This window comes from Falco biarmicus, chromosome Z (assembly GCF_023638135.1).
Source record: "Falco biarmicus isolate bFalBia1 chromosome Z, bFalBia1.pri, whole genome shotgun sequence".
NCBI classification, from domain to species: domain Eukaryota; kingdom Metazoa; phylum Chordata; class Aves; order Falconiformes; family Falconidae; genus Falco; species Falco biarmicus.
In genome coordinates, this window is record NC_079311.1 from 12,086,112 (window position 1) to 12,104,841 (window position 18,730).

General features: G+C 34.1%; 1 protein-coding gene across 1 annotated transcript in view; it reads left to right on the plus strand.

Annotated features, from left to right (window-relative positions):
- The first annotated feature begins 749 nt into the window (after positions 1–749).
- SHOC1 (shortage in chiasmata 1) overlaps positions 750–18,730 on the plus strand; it is a 57,193-nt gene continuing 39,212 nt past the window's right edge. Inside the window, exons 1-7 of the mRNA XM_056325835.1 lie at positions 750–794; positions 3,942–4,071; positions 4,638–4,719; positions 10,633–10,823; positions 14,754–14,916; positions 16,778–16,880; positions 17,342–17,498. Of these exons, the coding sequence (XP_056181810.1) occupies positions 750–794; positions 3,942–4,071; positions 4,638–4,719; positions 10,633–10,823; positions 14,754–14,916; positions 16,778–16,880; positions 17,342–17,498 (871 nt within the window). The remainder of the gene's footprint in view (positions 795–3,941; positions 4,072–4,637; positions 4,720–10,632; positions 10,824–14,753; positions 14,917–16,777; positions 16,881–17,341; positions 17,499–18,730) is intronic.

Below are 18,730 nucleotides of genomic sequence, written 5' to 3' on the forward strand. Positions count from 1 at the left end.
CTCTTTTTCTAGCCTTGACTCTCCTAGCTAATTTTAATTAAAAACAAGTATTCTCTTACCTTATGCATACTTGAGCAACAACATATCTTGTTTTGCACTCACACCATATCTCTGTCCTATAATTTTCATCTCGCTCCTGGTTCCCATCAGAAACATCAACTAATTTAGAGACCAGGTGTTCCAACAGGACCTCTTGTTCACAGCTAGTCTATACAGTCACCTTTTCCCTGAAGGAAAAACTGAAGGAGAGTGAAAAAGTCCCCTCATAAATACATGAGGCAGTGAAAAGTTAATAGTTTAGACAGTGGAACTACTAACTTTAAAAGCTAATTTAGAATCCATAAAAATTAATTGAAGGAGTTAGTTTCTCAAAAGTATTGCTTAGGGAAGGTAATTTGTATTGCTTATGTTCACTTAATGGTTTGAAAGTTTTTGTATGAAATAAACAGCAGAAGACACAGCTAAAAAAAGCAACGCAAAAGCCCAGTTCCTGTGGATAAAAATCGTGTCCATGGTCTGTAGTTAGTGTGTTACATCCCTCCAAAGGAAGAATACTGAATGCTTTGGGTAGCTGCCTTCTATAGGAAATTCAATCCAAGGTTATGTGCTAGCAGAAATTAGGAAGTTACATCTGTTGAACCTTAATTTCAACCTTCTGTTTCAGTATTTTTGCATGATATAGGAAGTTTTTAACTAATCCATATTCTGTATATCTTCTAGATGAAGCATTGAAAACATCACAAAACAAGATGTTTGCGGCTTTAAAATACCACTCAACAGACTATTTATATGAGGTATAGTTTTAATATTTTTCTTGATATTCTGCAACAAATATGGCAGTAACTGAAGAAAAGATTGAGTGCACATTTAAAAAAACGATATCCATAACTACTTTCTTAGGAGTTCTGTTTCGGTGAGGTTGTTGCATTGCACTTGCTGGGAGAATATACTGAAGTGATTTACAGGGTTTTTTTAATAAAATATTAAAGTAAAATTTTGCCAAAACTGAAGAGCATCAATTTTTTTTTAATGTCTGCTGCACTTGTAGTTGTGTTTTATAGCCAGTTTCCTGTTTAGAGCTTTCTTTGGAGGGTGCACTGTGCCTTCTAATGCAGAAAATTTGATTAATGACTTTTTGGAGAACAAATCCCATTTTCTAGCTACTTTAATATGTATTAGGATAGTGATACACAGTATTGTATTCCCTACTGATGGTAGGAAAGAGTTTTTATAATGTTTTAGATTAAATTCATGGAAAGCAGATGTTTTTTCACACCTTCGGTGAATATTTTGGCTTTATAGACGTTGATCAGTTAAGACACAGAAACCTTATGAAGTCCTGTTCTTCCTGTCTACATCTGTGTGATATTACCAACTGCTTATCATTGAAGCATACTCTCTTATTAATTGAGTATTCACTTTTTTACATTTTCAAAGAAAGACTATGAGCTAAATAAAAAACTACTCTGGCAGTTTGCCAAGAGGGGACATCTCTAGTGTCACCACAACTTCTTGTTCAGCTCTTGTGCCTAACTTCTACCCTCCTTCTAGAAAGTACATGATAGTTACATTTCCTTTTCAGGCGTCTGATTATATCAAGTGCACTTGCCTAATGCTTCCAGTTCTTAGGAAATGCCAGTATTCAACGGGCGTCTCAAACTTTGATTTCTGCACACATCTGGCTCAACTGGATGTGGAATCCTGCTCTTAATGTACTTGTTATGCATTTTTATCAACCCTGGATATGTTTTTTCCAGCTGCCCAGTATAAATACACCTTTGAAGAAGGGAGGCTTTTTAGTCACTTAGAGACGTGAGTTAGATTCCTCATGCTGTGTTGTAGGTGTGGTTAAAAGTCATCTTAGAAGTTCAGTATTCTCTTATATGATAGTGACAAGCTGTATGTATGATATGCAAGCTGTATGGAACTATAAAAATGCACATAATGTCTTGCAGTTAAGAGAGAATTTTGCAAAGACCTTTTCATTTCTTTGAGAAACAGGGGTAAATATGCATTGGTTAAATACCATAGCCATTAATAATGGCCTTGAAAAACACTTCTATATATTTGAGAAAGGAAGGAAAGGCTGTGTATTAGCAGGCTTTGTAAACGGAACTAATTTAGCTTAAACTGTACACTTAGAACAAATTCATTTAAAATGTTCTGTAAAATGCACAATTTTCCTGTTTTAAGGCCATTATCTGTGATGATAGCCCTAGGATGTATTTGTTCCACTTTACAAACATCAGTGATTGGAAACAATTTTAACTATCAAGCTAAAGTTAGCTTCAGTAAAACTACATACTGTTTTAAAAAATTTCTTTCTCATCTCTGATAGTATAGCTTGTATTTATTTGTTCAGTAGTTTCTACCTAGACTCCAGCAGGTCATTCTTACGTAACCTAAGAGTACTTTGGGAGCTGTACGTCACAGTCCTTACAGCTTGTTCAAATGAAGAGAAAGGTTATCTCTACCAGGAACTTCACTAGCTGTGCTTTATATTATGATAAATGCAGTTGTTTTAGCACTAAGTTCAATACAGATTACTTAAACTGATGTACAGCCAGTAATACGTAGAAGACGTAGGTCCAGTTGCTTGTAGTTGTTTCTGCCTTCTTCCGGGGAAAAGTCATACTTTGATTTGGGCAAGAGGGAATGCATTAGATCAGTATGATGGGAACAAATTTTTTAGAAGAAGCTTCTAAAGAAAAGATGCTATGATGACAGTAGTTTTTGCCTTTGATGTTAAATTTAACTGTCATTTACAGACCTGTAACTATCCCACAAAGAATTAAACTGAAATGGGTAAAGGATCTGTAACAGTGACATTTCACAGAATTGACATTGTTTGCTCACATTGCTTCCCCATGTCCTGTTCTTGCCCTGCCTTGTCTTGCTTCCCCTGTTCTTCCCTTGCCCCCCTTCCCCCCTCTTCCCCTTCCCCTTCCTTTCCTTTTCTCTCTACCGATACGTAAATGTTTGAAAAGCGCACCAACAGCATGGTAGTTCTGGTAGCAGTCCAAGTCAGTGAACTATTTCTAGTTTGTCACCTGAGATGCCTAATGGTACAAGCTATAACTGGCTCGACAGCATATGCTGAAATGGGTGGACATTTCTAGAACCTGAAGCAACAAAGCTGAAATCAAGTGATGTACTTACAACTAGAAAGAAGTTTTTAGTCTCATTCATGGTGTTTTCCTCCATTTCTGTAACTAGTTGCCTTTTCCAATATAACTTTTACACCCCAGAAGTTTTGAGGACATCTTTCTAAACTATAAACTTGTTAAATCCAACCCCCTATGTAATAATAATATTTCTCTGCTTCCTAAACTCACTGTTTATTCCATAGTTCTGTGGTATTTATACAGTACTGTACATGGGGTTTTGTGACAAAAGAACTGTTATATAGTTTGTTGAAGGTGGTCTTCAGTGAAGAGTTACTGAAGTCGCTGTGTTGCCTATTTAATTCTAGAATTCAGTTGATTACTACCATGCTCCCTCTTTGTTTTTATTGAGATAAAAGGATTTATAAAGGGCTTTTGTTAGCTTGTAGTGGCACATGAAAGCTGAGAGGCTTTATAATATTATGAGCACTTAAATCAGCTTATATACACGTCAGCTCAGGACATCAATGGAAGCGTTAAGATAAGCACTTGTAATTGCACACACAAAGTTTAGGTAAGTGTAGTTAAGGGTATGTGAGATTTTGCATATGCAGAAGTATAGATTAAACATTAACCATCAAGTCAGGTAAATGTTAATATCTTCTCTTAATTTGGACTCTGTCAGTTTTACCAAAAAATAAAAAATTAACTATAAAATACTATGTTCTAGTAGAAAACACCTGAAAATAGTGGGACTGTTTAAAGAGGTAGTGCACAAAAAGGAAAAGAATGGAACTGTCTCTCTCATAATTTTATCATATGCCTTTTTTTGTGCAGATCATAGCAAGGCAGAAGTTTTCCATCTGGAAGTTATCACTTTGCTTGCCTCCCAGTTTACATCAAGATGAAAAGTATCATCTCACTGGACTCTTTGCTGATGATAAGTATAGGAAGCCATGGACTAGAAGTAGGTTATACAGTCCTTTAAGTTTTAGTTTACATTTACTGTGGATTAAAGGAAAAGCTTGTGTTTGTGTATAACATGATAATTTCATTTAAAAATACATTATTTCTAGAAGTAGCAGTATGCCAGTTCAGATAGCTCTTGAAGGTAGAATGTGTTCATTGTGTAAGTAGAAACAAATGGGTAATGGATATTTATTTGTGTATGGCATCATAAATGAGTGCAATATTTGATTAGTTTGTAGAGATTTCCGGAAAACTTTCTGTCCGGACATGTGGTTATGGAAGAAAAGCAATGATCAGAGATAAGTAAAATACTAAATCTGATTAGTTTTGAGAGAGGTTTGAAAGTTGATGCTGATTTCTTGAGCTGCAGAAAAAACTGGGGCTTTCCAAGCATAGAGGTAAGCATATATATATTTTAAAAGTAAATATGCATTTACTTTTGTTAATGAAAACTAAAACCATTGTTTCTTCTGCACATGTGCATAAAGTTTGGTTAGCCTCTGGAATAGTTTGATCAAATTTTAATATTTTCTGTGTAATTCTTTTTCTCTTTTTTTGTCTCAGTTACTTCAACACAGAACATGATCACTATTTCGGTATTGGATCAGTGGAAGAAAAGTTTATCTGTGGAGGATTTCCTGGAAAAGTCAGTAACCTTAAGTTAAAAAAGTATATGATTCCTTTTATATCATTCAGGTACTTTGTGAATGGTAAGCTAATGACAATAACAGAATATGGAAAGGTTTTCTGATGGTAGGCAGTCTGCAGTGCCCTGGAGCTGTACACTGTAGCAGATAGCTTAAAGATGCCTTTTTAAGTAAAAGTAGTATTGTGTGTTTATGGAGTTCTTTGCTTCTTTATCTCTTTTTTGTAATGGTTGTGTAATCTATTTGTAACATTAGAGGTCTCTGAAATGTGTGCATGAACATGAAAATAAGCCATGAGGACATTCTGTCCCCCACCCTCCAAGACAGTTCTCTCTTGTAACTGTAGATGAACCTATTCAAAGAAGAGTATTTACAAACTTTTGAAAAGGTGTAAAAGGCAGCTATAAATAGACAAACTTGCATTATAGCAATTAAAGAGAGAAGTATTTATTTTAAAATTACATGTATAAAGTCAAAATACATCAAATGAACTCTGAAATAGTTCATTTTAAAACTAGGTTTGCAACACAGCCTTTACAGCCTACATTAAGATGTGAAAGAACATAATTGTTCTACAAAACCAGTAAATTGTGTGTATTTCTTCTGTCAGTCATCAGAGTGAAACTAATAGGGGAATTACTTTTACTTTTACAGGCCAGTGTAAAATCTATGTTATCTTCAAATCTCCATTAAAAAGTGGTTGTGAATAAAACTTGTGGTTGGAGAATAATCATGACAGAAAATGTCAGCACCAGGCCTGCCAGGACCTTACATTGGCACTCTGTGATTTCACTGTGATACAATCTTTAATTGCATTGCTACATACAATTTTTTTGGCTTAACTCTGCTCATGCATGGTATGGAAATACCATGCTTATAGAATGGATCAAGGCTGTGCAGAGAGTGATGTGGCTGTCTGTGAAATATGGCCTCTTTTGTAGCAATAGAGAGGTGCTTTTCCTGTACAAGTGGTATTTCATGAAAAGGAAGTACAGAAGTACATAGTTACATACAAACACATGGTTACTGCAGGAGAAGAAAGCTAGAATAAAAAGCACATAATGGGAGGTTTCTGGGGAAAAAAAAATCTTTGTCCTTAATTTAAAAGGGCAGTTAACTCTCTTGGTGTTCTGTGTAGTTCTTCGATCATTAGTTAATGATCATAATAGACCCAGGATAGGTTGTGTTTTCCTAGTATTACATAATTCCTGGAGCTTGGTTAAGTAAGTTGAATGCTGCCTGCAGAAATTATTCTGGTTTTGGCTTTGTCAAAACTCCTGTGTGATTTTGGGCAAATCATTTGAACCAAAACCTCTGCAGTTACCCACTGAATGTCCTCCTCTTTATTTTCTGGCAGATCCAAAGAAGATGAGTGCTCATAACTGAAGCTGATTGGAAAATACTAGTGCTTTAACATGGCAAAATGCCAAATACTGTGAAAGGCTAGGAGTTTGATGCCTTGGATTGGCATCTAGCATGAGTATCTCAGGTTTTTTCTAGAGAATGTAGATTACAATATTGGCATTTTAATGGAAATCTTGTGAATATTAATGAGTTAATTTTCTGGTTTTCTCACAATGCTATTAGAAATATCCAAGATAGTGTATTTGTATTCAACTTGAGTTTTACTAAATGGCCTACAGCCATATGCTCAATAGTGAAGATCATAGCAATGAGCAATTTTCATCACTCAGTCAACCAGAAGATTGGAAACAAAAATTATTTATGATCACAGCTTTACTAAACACAGTACCCAGTAGGACATAATATAGTACAAATTTTTAAGAAGGGTCTAAGTCTATTTGAAAGTTTTCTAACTTTTCAGCGACCTCCTTTGTAACTTTCAACATTATTTTGACAGGGATTTTTAATACAACTTCCCCTTCTCTTTTTTGAAAAACAAAAAGAAGCACGAAGTAACTGTAAAATGTTTTCAGGTTTGGTCCTTTGGAAGTCTTCACCTTCTGAAAACAATAATGACAGAAAGCCTTTTGTAAGGCTTTGTAGGAGAACTGAGTGGGTTTCCTTGTGATGCTTGCATTTCTGTCTTGGGAAATGCGCTCTTTAGGCTAACAACTGTTCTCTTCTTGTCATTTCATGTCTCTTTAGGATTCAGGTAACTAACAGATGTTGAAGTGGCTAACTTTTAGCTGTATAGGCCCTCTGCATCTTGTCCTCAGGCATGTGGTACTAAATGAAGAAATGTCTGAGTACTTTTAAAAATTTGGACTTGAAGCCCTCTCTCTCCCCTAACAATTGAACTATAAAGAATGCATATTATGTGAAAGTTGGGTGATTTTAACTGCTGAATGTAAAAAAAGGAAAAATTTTAAAAATTAAATATATTTCAAAATGTATCATTAATATATAATATATTACATCTATATTATTTATATATTATATATTAAAAATTAAATAACAAATAAAAGAATGGTTTTGTACAAATGCAGAAATTTTATTGTGCTATAGAAACAGCAAAATCAAAGTAAAAAAATATACTTACTTGTTTAGGTTGCCAAAACCAACCTTGAAATGTTACTTTGGAGACTTGCATTTGAATAGCTTAACTGGGGTTGGGCTAGATAACCTCCAGAGATGCCTTCCAACCTCAACCGTTTTGTGATTTGTGATCCTGTGAAGTGGAAGCATTTGATTATATTTTCAGGTTTTAATTCAGTCCAGCATCTATCAACATAGTGAGTACACCACTGCATTTTAAAAGAAAATTATATAGATTTTGAGATCTTATGATATAAAGGTAATTATGACATTAACTGTATCTGAAATGATTCTGCCTTATAACAGGCTTGAACTATAGGTTTGGATTAATGCTGGAAGCTGCACTGAAGAAAACTGAAATTACAATCTGCATCTTCAGGAAAAAATAAGACTACTCTATGTAATATAATAATCTGTGCACCTTCAGAGAGTGATAAATGTTATGAGGATGCTGCAAAACACATGGGAAGATATCACCCATGACATTGTCTAGACTAATAACAGTAACAGAAAAAGAAATTGCCAAATAAAAGTTGTTATAAAGATACAGTGTCATTTAGATATCTACAGTGAGCAATTCAAGAGTCAATTAGATGCCATCTCAAGGGATACTAAATTCCAAGAATGAAGTTTATTAGACCAGGCAGCATTTACTTTTACCTGTTGTTTTTGCACTTAAGTTAATCATAACATCTAGATAAATCTGAGGAAATCAGTGCATGTATTAGACTTGAGTTACAGAGAATTTGAGATTATTTCATGTAATATATTTTAGAATTAAGTGGGCTTAGTCTGTGTACCAGTGAAATATTAATTGGAATGAGACTAGGGAATAAGGAGCAAGGAGTTAAACTTAGGAGGAGAAGATGTCTTTGTGCTTCACATTCTTTAAGTGCTTTGCGTTCTGTTTAAGGTAAGTAAAGAGAATTTAAATAACTCCAGTATTTTAGGATTTAGGATGCCCTGTGGGTAGGACTAAGGAGTATTAATACACTTATTTAATCACAAATAATTTTAAGTATTCCTGGTGAGGAATGTAATATACTGCCACGTATGTGCAAAGCAAGACACACAGAGAAAAGACAGGAATGAGCAGTAAATAGGGTAGGTGGCTTATTTTGGATATTTAAAGCTTGACCTACAGTAAGTGTTTTTCAATAGGTTTACTGTTAGTAAGGAACAGGGAGTGAACAGCGTGATGAGTAAATTCATAGGTAACACTAATTTCTTTCTAATAGTTAAAACAACAGATGACAGGAAATAAGCAAGATGTTATAATCTTTTCAAAACTGATTAGGAAGAAGCATTAAAATGTTCTGCTGTTGTCATTTAAACAAATGGTAGGCTTTTTCTCTGGAGTACAATATTCTCTGCTGGGTATGGCACACAGGAGGACTGTAGTCCTGGAGTTGTACAAAAAAAGTATTAACTGTCTAGTTAAAAGATTCTAGACTTAATTAAGGTTTGGCATAATAATTATCAAAGTATGTCCCAGATGTGCTGATATGTAATATGGTTATAATTGAGTTCAGTGTCTTTAGATTGCTTGTCATAAGATTCAATACATTCTATGCTAAGACTCTGCTCAGAAGATGCCTTTGTTCTGTTTTAACAGTAGGCACAAGTTTTTTGTGCTAAATAGGCACTTTTTGTAGATTTTTTTTTTAATACTTTTCTGTGTGTATAAAACTTTAGGTAACTAGATTAGAAGAGGTGGTATTTTGACATAAGCTTGTCAACTTGGGGGTTTGTGAGTTTTTTGTTAACAGTTCTTCATGTAAGCCAGTGTGGACTGTGTGATCAAAGAGATCAGTGAAGTGGACTGATACATCAGGGAAAATTAGTTCAGAGTGCCAGGGAGCCTAATATCTCTTTGGAGAGGCTGAGAAACAGAAAGAGGACAAAAAACAGGTAGGAGAAAACCCCAGAGTGGGAGAAAAACACTGAGGAGACAGGCTGCCTAGGCAGTGGTGACGGGACACCTGGCAGGAAAGGAGATAAGCAAGTGAGTCTCTAATTCCTAGGAACTTCCAAATTACTTGATTGGATAAACCCCTTACTAGCTTTAGTGCATGCACTTAATCACCATACTTATTTTGATAATGGGACTCAACTCTCCATATTTCAAATGTAGTGCCTTCTGTGTTCAAAACAGTGTACAAGCATAGCTATATGACTTGGAATATATGTTTCCATATTTAAGAGTAGTCTGTCATTTAAAGTACTTACTGTTCTCCAGAACAGCCTTACCTGGGCTTGAATCTGGAAAAGGCTGGCCCATGTAGTCTCAAAATCTGCAACTCCCTTAGGTACGATCTGTCTATAAAACTATAGGGAAACCCATTGATCTCAGTAAACTTTACCCACATGTAACTTGGCACAGTGTTCCAGGGTTTTGGGATTTTCAAAGGCTTATGTCATATTAAAGTTTGGACATTAATTATTACTCATACTGCATAATTGTTGCTTGTGAACTATACTACTTGTAGTTTCAAAATTAACTTCTGAGCTACACTAAAAAATACTGTAAAATACTTGATTTTTTTAAAGATATGTAGCCTCTTAAAATGCTTCATGTTTATGAAGGTCTATATCGAAATTCAGAGGTGCACTCCTGTACTGATTCCATTTATGAGATTTATCTCCAGATGGCTAGCAAATAACAAAATTATGTAATGCAAAGGATTATTTAAAAACTGAATAAATCAATAGGATGCACAGTTGAGAAATCAGTTGTCTCAAATTAGAATATAAAGTTCAGTAAGTGGAGCTGAGCAGAAAATTTGGGTTCTTCAGAAATGTCAGCACTCATCAGTCGGAGTCAATCTATTGTTCCTGTCGATTTATATGGATAACGTAGCATTAAAACAATCATATTTTAATTAAAAATTACAAATATTTTGTCAAGATATATCATTAGCTCAGGACTATGATTTTTTTTTCTGTAGTCAAATGATTTTGCTATTTGACAAGCAGGTTTTTTTCCTGATGAATAATAGTTATAATGAGATTAGTATGAAGAGTAACAGGAAAGAGAAGTGGGTTTGTTTCTTCATTTATCCTGTCTTTTCCCTATTGCAGTTACTTGCAATTTCATGATTTTTGAAACACAAGTATACATTTAACTCAGCAGAAAATTTTTGTTGTAAATGTTATGACATTAATAGGTTTGATGCTTTTTTCCATCCATAACCCTTTTATTCATTTTAATGCTGGCGGTATTAAACATGTAATTTGACATGGATCTAGTGAATAGTGTTCTCTGTAATTTCCAATATTGTTCAGTGAATGTGGTGATTGTCAAAGTTCTTAGAGTATCTTTCTGAGTGCCATCGATTCACTAAACCATCAGGGAAGTTATAACAGTGCTTTTACAATGGCTTAAGCATCAAGATTTTTTTTCTGCTTTATAGGAAACCTATGTCCTCTGTAGACTTCCATATTAGTAATGAGTTAATAGAAATTATTCCAAGTTCAAACCCCTATTCTCAGACTGACATAGAAGGACCCTTTTTACATATGAAGGATGTTTTTAAGGAAGCATACACCCAAGACAAATATTTGAAGACTGACTATGCCACTGAATTTAAAGGACAATGTCAAGGTAAAGTGTTTAATTCACTGTTTTCTTACTTTTTGTGGACTCAGCTTGTGAACTTCCATAGTTTTTTGTGCATAATCCATAGACATTGAAGAGATAATTTGGGTGATCACAGCCTTTGCAATTACAGAAGACACAACCAGTGAAGAGAGATTGATTCCCTGGAGAAGCAGGGTTTGTTTTAACAGTTGAAGACAGATGCAAACCAAAAGAAGTTTCAGGCTGATCAAAAATATGGCAGGAGGTGTCAAAAAGTATCACAATAAGTAGGTCTTATCAGGCATTAATCAAAATGCCAATGATCCTTTGTACCTCAATAGAATCAGATCCTTGTGTCATGTTCTTTTACCATATCAAGAAGCAAAAGAAGTAAGCAGTTTCTGCTTTGTTGCTGGGATAAAGATAGTTCAGACTGGGTAGTGCTCCAATGTGTTTTCTGAAATTTTATGATTATTAGTTCCCTAACAGTTATAATGAATTCTGATCACAAAAAGCAAAATGCTGAGCAAGTGTTTCATTCAACTGTATTATGATTTATTATGCTAAACTATCAGATTTTCAATAGGTTTTTTGATATATCTGTCAATTATATTACTTTGGAAAAGGAAAGTAATGTAATCATTTACTAAGAGCTTTTCTCCATGGTAACAGCGAGGAGACAGGTGGTTCTTGTACAGTATTGTACAAGTTAACATTTACTAGTAAAAAGTATCAACAATGCAAGTGTATTGCAGTCAGTTGAAAGTCAGTAATCTTAATTCATATGATTAAGTAATTACCTGATTTTTTTTTTTTAAGTTAGATGGCAAATGTCAGAAGGTTTGGATAATTAATAAAGCACTCTATGTTGTGTGCTTACAAAGAGAATAAAAATAATTGAAATGCTTTCCCATGTCTTAATTATGACTTTCTTAGGAACAATCAAGAGAGCTAAATTTCCATGGACAGGAGTCTAAACGAAAAAAAACCATATAAATATCATAAAACTTTTTGTATTTTTCCTAGTTACAGATAACTGTTGCACTTAAACAAACATAAAAAGGCAACTGAAGAGACTGGATTCATAATGTTTTTTATGGGATGACATGAAATTATTTACGATTCTGATGACTGGTTTACTGAATTAGCCAATCAATAATCTTTCAAAGTAACTGATGTGTTACTGCCAACCCTTTTTCTGACTTTCTGTTTGCGTTAAAGAAGGAAATGTTAGCCCAAGTCTGCTGACTTTTGAGGGAATTATTAATTCTAACATTTTTTTAAAGCTGCCACTCTGAAAGATTTCCAAGCTATTTTGTATGATTGAGAACCTGCTAATGCCAGGTAGTCTGTTAACAGCACAAAACTGACTAGGTTTCATTAAAAGTTTGACTATACATACAGAGAGTGCAAAAACGTGAAAGTTAACTGATAGATAAAAATTGTCAGAAGTGGAATATTGTGGGTGATATGGCATAATTGTCTAACTTGTTTGGAAAAAAAGAAAGAACGTGATATAGGATTTCAAATGATCATTTTAAGTCTTGTTTTTCCAATACAGAAAGGCTATATTTGAATTCTAAATAGCTTGGTTTATTACTGCAGGAGGTTTTTTCCACTAGCTTGTGCATATTAAAATGTTTCATTATTATTTCTGTTAATGTAATCCTATTCTTCCTTTCAGAGAAGAAAACCAATTTCTTCAGTCGTTTCACTTTTTGAGCTGTAATATAAGAAATACTGCATATAATACTTACTAAGAGCTGTAGTATTTAAAGGTTCTTGTTTAAAGCGAAGAAGTTTCCAATAAGGTTGTCAAATTTAGCGTAGTAGGTTATGCACACATTTAAAATGTGTCTAGTAAGTTGTTACTGGACTATAGCAGTGGAAAACAGTAAGAAAGTTGAAAGCACATTGAACGCAGAAGTTGAAAACTCAAATTTGATTCAGTCTAGTAACTGTAGAGTTCTAAACGTCTAATTAATTACATTATATTTATATCAGATTACAAACATTTCAATATTTAGCATGCTGTTAATAGCCTCTCTTTTCATAGGCTGTCTGTTATGAGAAAGAGGTCACAGTGGAATGACAACCATCTTTGTATCATTAAGTGGAAGAGCACTAGCTTTACACTAGCACATGATAGCACTGGCAGTGAAACTGCCATTCAAACATGCACTGAATATTTGCTTCCTGATTGATAAAGTACTTGAGCACATGATTAAGCCTATTGAAATTCTTTTCTTGAGTGCTTTGATCATCAGAAATTACTAAATTGAAGAAAGTGATGATGCTGCATTCAAGTTACAATTCTGGAAAATAAAAGTATTTAAAAATGTGCACTTCCTAGAAATCACAAAGTGGCAATTCACTTCAGTTTTGTATGGATTTCAAACACTGGCATTGGTGCATTTCAAACTCTACCTATTGCTCCAGTTGTAAAAGTATGTATTAGGAAAGCAGTTAGGTATGTGATTCCTTCTGTCTGCTTCAGGAGGGTACTTCAGAGCATGCATTCTTGCATAGGCATGCTTTCCTGAGGTGGGGAGTAACAGGTTAAAACACATTAAAATTAACAAAGAAATGCACTAATGAAAATATTCGAAACATATCAGATTAATGATATTAATTGGAAAAAAAACCCTCATTTTTTCATATTCTTTAAGTACTGGAGCCCCTTACAATAAAAAGATACAATACAAATGAATATAATAATAAAATAATAAAAAGTATGGCTAAATTGTGATAATAAATTCAAATTAAGGGTGAAATTGTGCCTTATTCGATCTGATTTAGCATTAGGATTTATCCTACTTTCTTTGAACTAACAAAAATTAAACGAGATATTATTTGAGTACAGCATGATCAAGTCTATGCCATTGAAGCGATCTTTATTTTCTGATTGATCTTAGCACCTAATTTTGCAACTACTGTTTTCCTGACTATTGAGGTGCTTCCTACTTTTCCCGGATGCCTGAAGAAAAGGAAGAACAGATCAGGAATTTTGTAAATTGTATCAGAAAAGAAGTCATTTTTTTCAGTTGGAGGTACTTTAAGCTTTGTAGGCTACTAGAAGCTTTAGTAACCTCTCCTGAACTCATTAAACAGGCATTTTATAACAAGGCCTTTATTTTTTAATTGAAAGGTTTCTTTATGGGTATCTGTTTGTGTTAGCAGCGTAAAACAGTTTGGGGGGAACATAATCATTATCTATCATTTGCAGCCACTAGGAAGGAAAGGAAGGTGATTACAGATAGCGAGTCATACAGGGAATGAAAGGGGGATGTGGGAATGAGGAGACTTCTGCACTGGTAAAAAATAAGGAAGAACCCTTCTGTATATAATTCTGTGTATAATGTGTGTGTATATATGTGTATATTATATTGCCAATATAAGGGATTACATCAAATAGTTATGATTACTGCATCTGTTCTGTCTCATTGAGAGTAGTAGCCTAGATGCGAAAGAAATTAAGGTCCATAATTTCACCTTTCTGGAAATCACAGTAATTTGTAACCTATATTTTTGTCTGCTCGTTTTGTGAATAACTTTTTTGTTGCTTCAAAATTAGAGAATCTGCATTTAGATTTAGATATGTATAGAGAGATTGCTTCTTTTCTACTTTAAAAATTGCACCAAGCCACATTTTTCAGCTAAAACTTACTTCAGAAGTTCCTTTATGATACTTTACAATGCAAACAGTTTCTTTTGAACAGGTGTTACATGAGACAAAGGAAAAAGCAAAAGAAAATCAAACTTAGCACGTGAACCATTGGAAGTCTAGACTTTGTTGCATTTAAAGATTAGAAATCCTAAAATATTTAAAGTAAAAAGTAGTTATTGTTTTGCTGACATTTACAGCATTCCAACAGTTGCTCAATAATTCTCTTTATTCTGATAACTCCTTTTATGTTTATGTTGTTTTTTAATGCATTTTTTATTTTTCTTCAGATTTATATATGGAAGAGGAACTTGTTTTTATTGATAATCTTGAAAATTTTCATAAAAAACTGCCTACTTCATCTAAACTTCTGAGCAGACTACAGTTTATTTTAGTGAAAGATCCCCTTTTAGGTTCTGAAGGACAGAATTTAACAGAAGAGAGTATTTTCCGGTATCGACAAATTGTTGTATAATATTAAACATAAATAATAGTCTGCATATAATGTTATTAACATTTTAACATCTGTTGCATGTTAACTTTTTAACTAATTTATATTGGCAGTAGGTAAAGAATTCAGCTTTTCTTCTTTCCTACAATAAAACGAGTAGGGTAAAATTTATATGCATTATTTAAGAAAACTGGATAAATGAAGCTGAATCATTTTTACATTCTGTAAGTGTGTAATGTGCTTAGGAGTTTAGTTTTGACACACTGAAAAAATGTTCATCTTTAAGGAACCTGGTCCTTCCTCAGACTGACTGATACCCTGTCAGTAAAATGCCACTAAATTTACTTAGGCCAGGATTTTACACATGCTTCCATGTTCCTTCTTTCTCGCCTCTCAGTCGCGCTGTTAGCAAATACATGATCTTATCCTACTGAATTGTATTTCTTTAAGTTCAAATATTAATTATTCTTACGGTTTTCTTCACTTTCATACCACTGGGTTAATTTAATTTAATTTAATGTTATGTCAGGAATTTGAACAAACCGGTGTATTAGAACAGGTATAAGTTATATTCAGAATGTGCCTACTATTTTGTGAATGTAGTAATCTGTATGCATACATTCATAAAGTCTGGCTAAATTTTGCGCTGATTTACTCCATTTCTGGATGACTTGTATGGCTTCCTTTGCACTTGATAGGTTGCATGAATCACAAGCAAGGCAAAGCCAATTTTACCTGATTTAACTGTACCTATACAGTAACAGAGCAGAGACGAGTGGGGTTTTTGCAGGTTTTTTGAAACATGAGCCCTGATCTCACAGTGAGCCTTGGACATAAGACTATGTGCATGTGTAAATACTGTAAATATCCAGCAAAGAGAACATGATCCAAGTTCTGTAGTGACTTTCAGAAATTCCAGTCACAAAAGAAAAAAATGCTAGTGTGAACCGTGACAGAAATAACTCTGACCTGCTGATCTGCAGTTTACTAGCAAAGCCACCAGCCTTGTAAACGTGGGAGTCCAAATCTCCTAGTAGAGCACACAGGGAAACTCATTTAGACAAAGATATACAATTAGGCAGACTTCTACTTCAGATAAAATTCAGTGAGCAGCCCAAGGCTAGGTGTGGAACAATTTATACTCTTCAGTCTAAAGTATTCCTATCCCCCTGAAAAAGTCATTATAGATTTAGTGCCTGTAATGGCCTTGAGGGTCAAGCCTAATGAAATGGTCTCTTTCTACTTGAAAAATCTTCATCCCTTTTCTGCTTGTATCCTTACTTTACAAGACAAGTAGTAGGCTCACTCCTGAGTTTTACTTGGCATTTTAGAAGTGTGTTGGTTAAACCAGGCAACATACTTTTAGTTTTCATTTTAATTAGTAGAGAGCATACTTTGCCACCTTTGGAGCTGAATCATTCCTGAAAACAGAAGTTAAAGGTGACAAAAGGTAAATAATCTGAATGTTATAGATTGCAGAAATTTTGTATATGGCATAAAAACTTGACATTAGAAGAAAATTAAGTCAGCAGCTTTTGGAGAAAGTATTTTTACATGACAGGACATATGTGTTGAGATGATGAACAGTTTTAATATGCTTGTGGTTTTTCTGTAACTTTTTTAAGGCAGGTCCCACTATTAAGTGGTTCTACTCTGCATATAGTGTATTATTTCTTGAAAAGTAACTTCAGTTAATTACACAGATTGTTACTGCATCCTTTGGAATTGCTTTCTTAGAAAAACATAGATTTAGGAAAAAACTTTTGCCACGCATTTGGCTATCAAAGCTACTACTAAGACTTTCAGTCTTAGGTGTAAAGTAATACAAAGAAGTCACTTGCATTATTTTATGGTCTTTTAAAGGGAATGTTTGACTTTCCAAAAGGAAATGGAAATAGAAGAGCATAAAAAAGAATTGCAGTGGATTAAAGAGAGCTTCTGTGCCATACCTGTAAAAGATGAAGAGGTATCACCATGTTGTTCCTTGCTAAATATTATATTAGCGATTGATTTACGTTATGCATGAGTGTTTGTTCATCTGCAAGTCATTTTACTGAATTCTTTTCACACTTGCCAAATATTTGTAGCCTTCATATTACCAAGGTTAGAAAACACTGGTATTATTTGTGGGTTTTTACTTTTTTGGATGCTGCTGTTGGGAATCTCCACTCTGATCAGCTGTTTCTCCTGGGACCTGATGTGTTGGCAGTTTTATGTAGGTACTTGCTACACTAAGAATAAAAATGAACCAGAACAGGAAGCCATGACATGTCCATGGAAATGGGAAAGTACCAAGACATGTTCTGGGATTTGGGGGGCTAGCTTGGATTCTTTTTTTAATTGAAATAAAATCTTTTTTTTGCTCGCATTTTCCAAAATTCTAAAACCGAAATTACTTACAATTCTGGTGTGATTAATATTTTTCAGTATTTCATGCTGCCTGTTGAGTTAGAATTCTGCAAACACAATAATGGCAGATCAGATTCTGTTAAGATTCCATCATACTTGGAACTGAAAGAGTTGTTAAATTTAGCTCCAGAAACCACGGCTGATGAAGACGTGTGCAAACAAGTGATCAAAGAAGGTGAGAGTTGGTTTGCTTCAATCCACCCGATTTTTCTTTCATTTGCACACATCTAACACAATCTAGGTCCTTTATACTCAGTTCACTTACGAATTACATCACAGCCTATCAAATAAGAATTTCTCTGTATGAGATTATGAAGTGTGCTGAAGACAGATTTCTTAGTGTTAGAAATGTCTTCTTAAATAGACAAGGGGAAATAAATTATTTCCCATTTGGTTCAATACGTGGTTGGGTTGTAATCTTGGAAACAAATGTAACATGAGCCATGATTCATGATACCCAGTCTACCATTAATATAATAATTCAGTGTTATGTTTTCTTATCAGTAATTAGATTTACTTTCAGATGCATCCTTAAGAGGATTATATGCAGTGGAGTCATACAATAAAAATTGCTTATATTGCATTGTAATTGCAAACATGAAAGCAGATTTCTAGAAAAAAGGGTTAAATATTTCCATGGATAATAGGAATATTCTAAATTACAGTAGTAATTTCTTTAAAGGAATTAAAGTTACTTAAATGCTGTTATACTACAGATAAGTACAACTTCAATGACAGTAACTGGCTATTGAATTGATATCTATGACAGTATTTTGTGTAGTTAAATACAGTGCCTGAGATTTTTAAATTTTGATTTAAATAAACCGGTTTACATTGGTTTGGGCAAACAAGTGAGGAAAACCACTTATTTGGTGGACAGAAAGCAGCTCAAAGAAGCAAGATTCCTGCTCCTGAGTATGAAGCAGGTGTGCTGAATTCTGTTCCTGATAGGGCAGCAGCAATCCAGTCTCTTATTGAAGAAAGGAACAAAAATTTTAAGTGTATACTTGACTAAGGCAGTTTAATGTTCATTCCTCTGATACATTTAGTACACCACAACCTACATGCCATGTTCTAAGCTGAGTGAACCAACGTCCACTCAGAGATTTGAGGATTTTGCACATAGATGTCAACCTATTATTCTTTTTTGTTCTGTTTTAGTCCTTTCTAGTAGCAAGAAAATCTTTGTACACAAACTCCTGATAAACTAAACTTAGGCTACCTTCTAGTTCCAGAAATCACATCACTGTGATTATGTGATCACATAAGAACCTTGAATAGTTCAGATAGTGACTATACTATATTTTATTTTTTTTCTGGCACCTTTAAGGGACAAGACTGAATACTGCTTAGATCAGCTATGGGATTTGGGGTTACTAAGTGTAACTGTAATTTTTCATAATATAT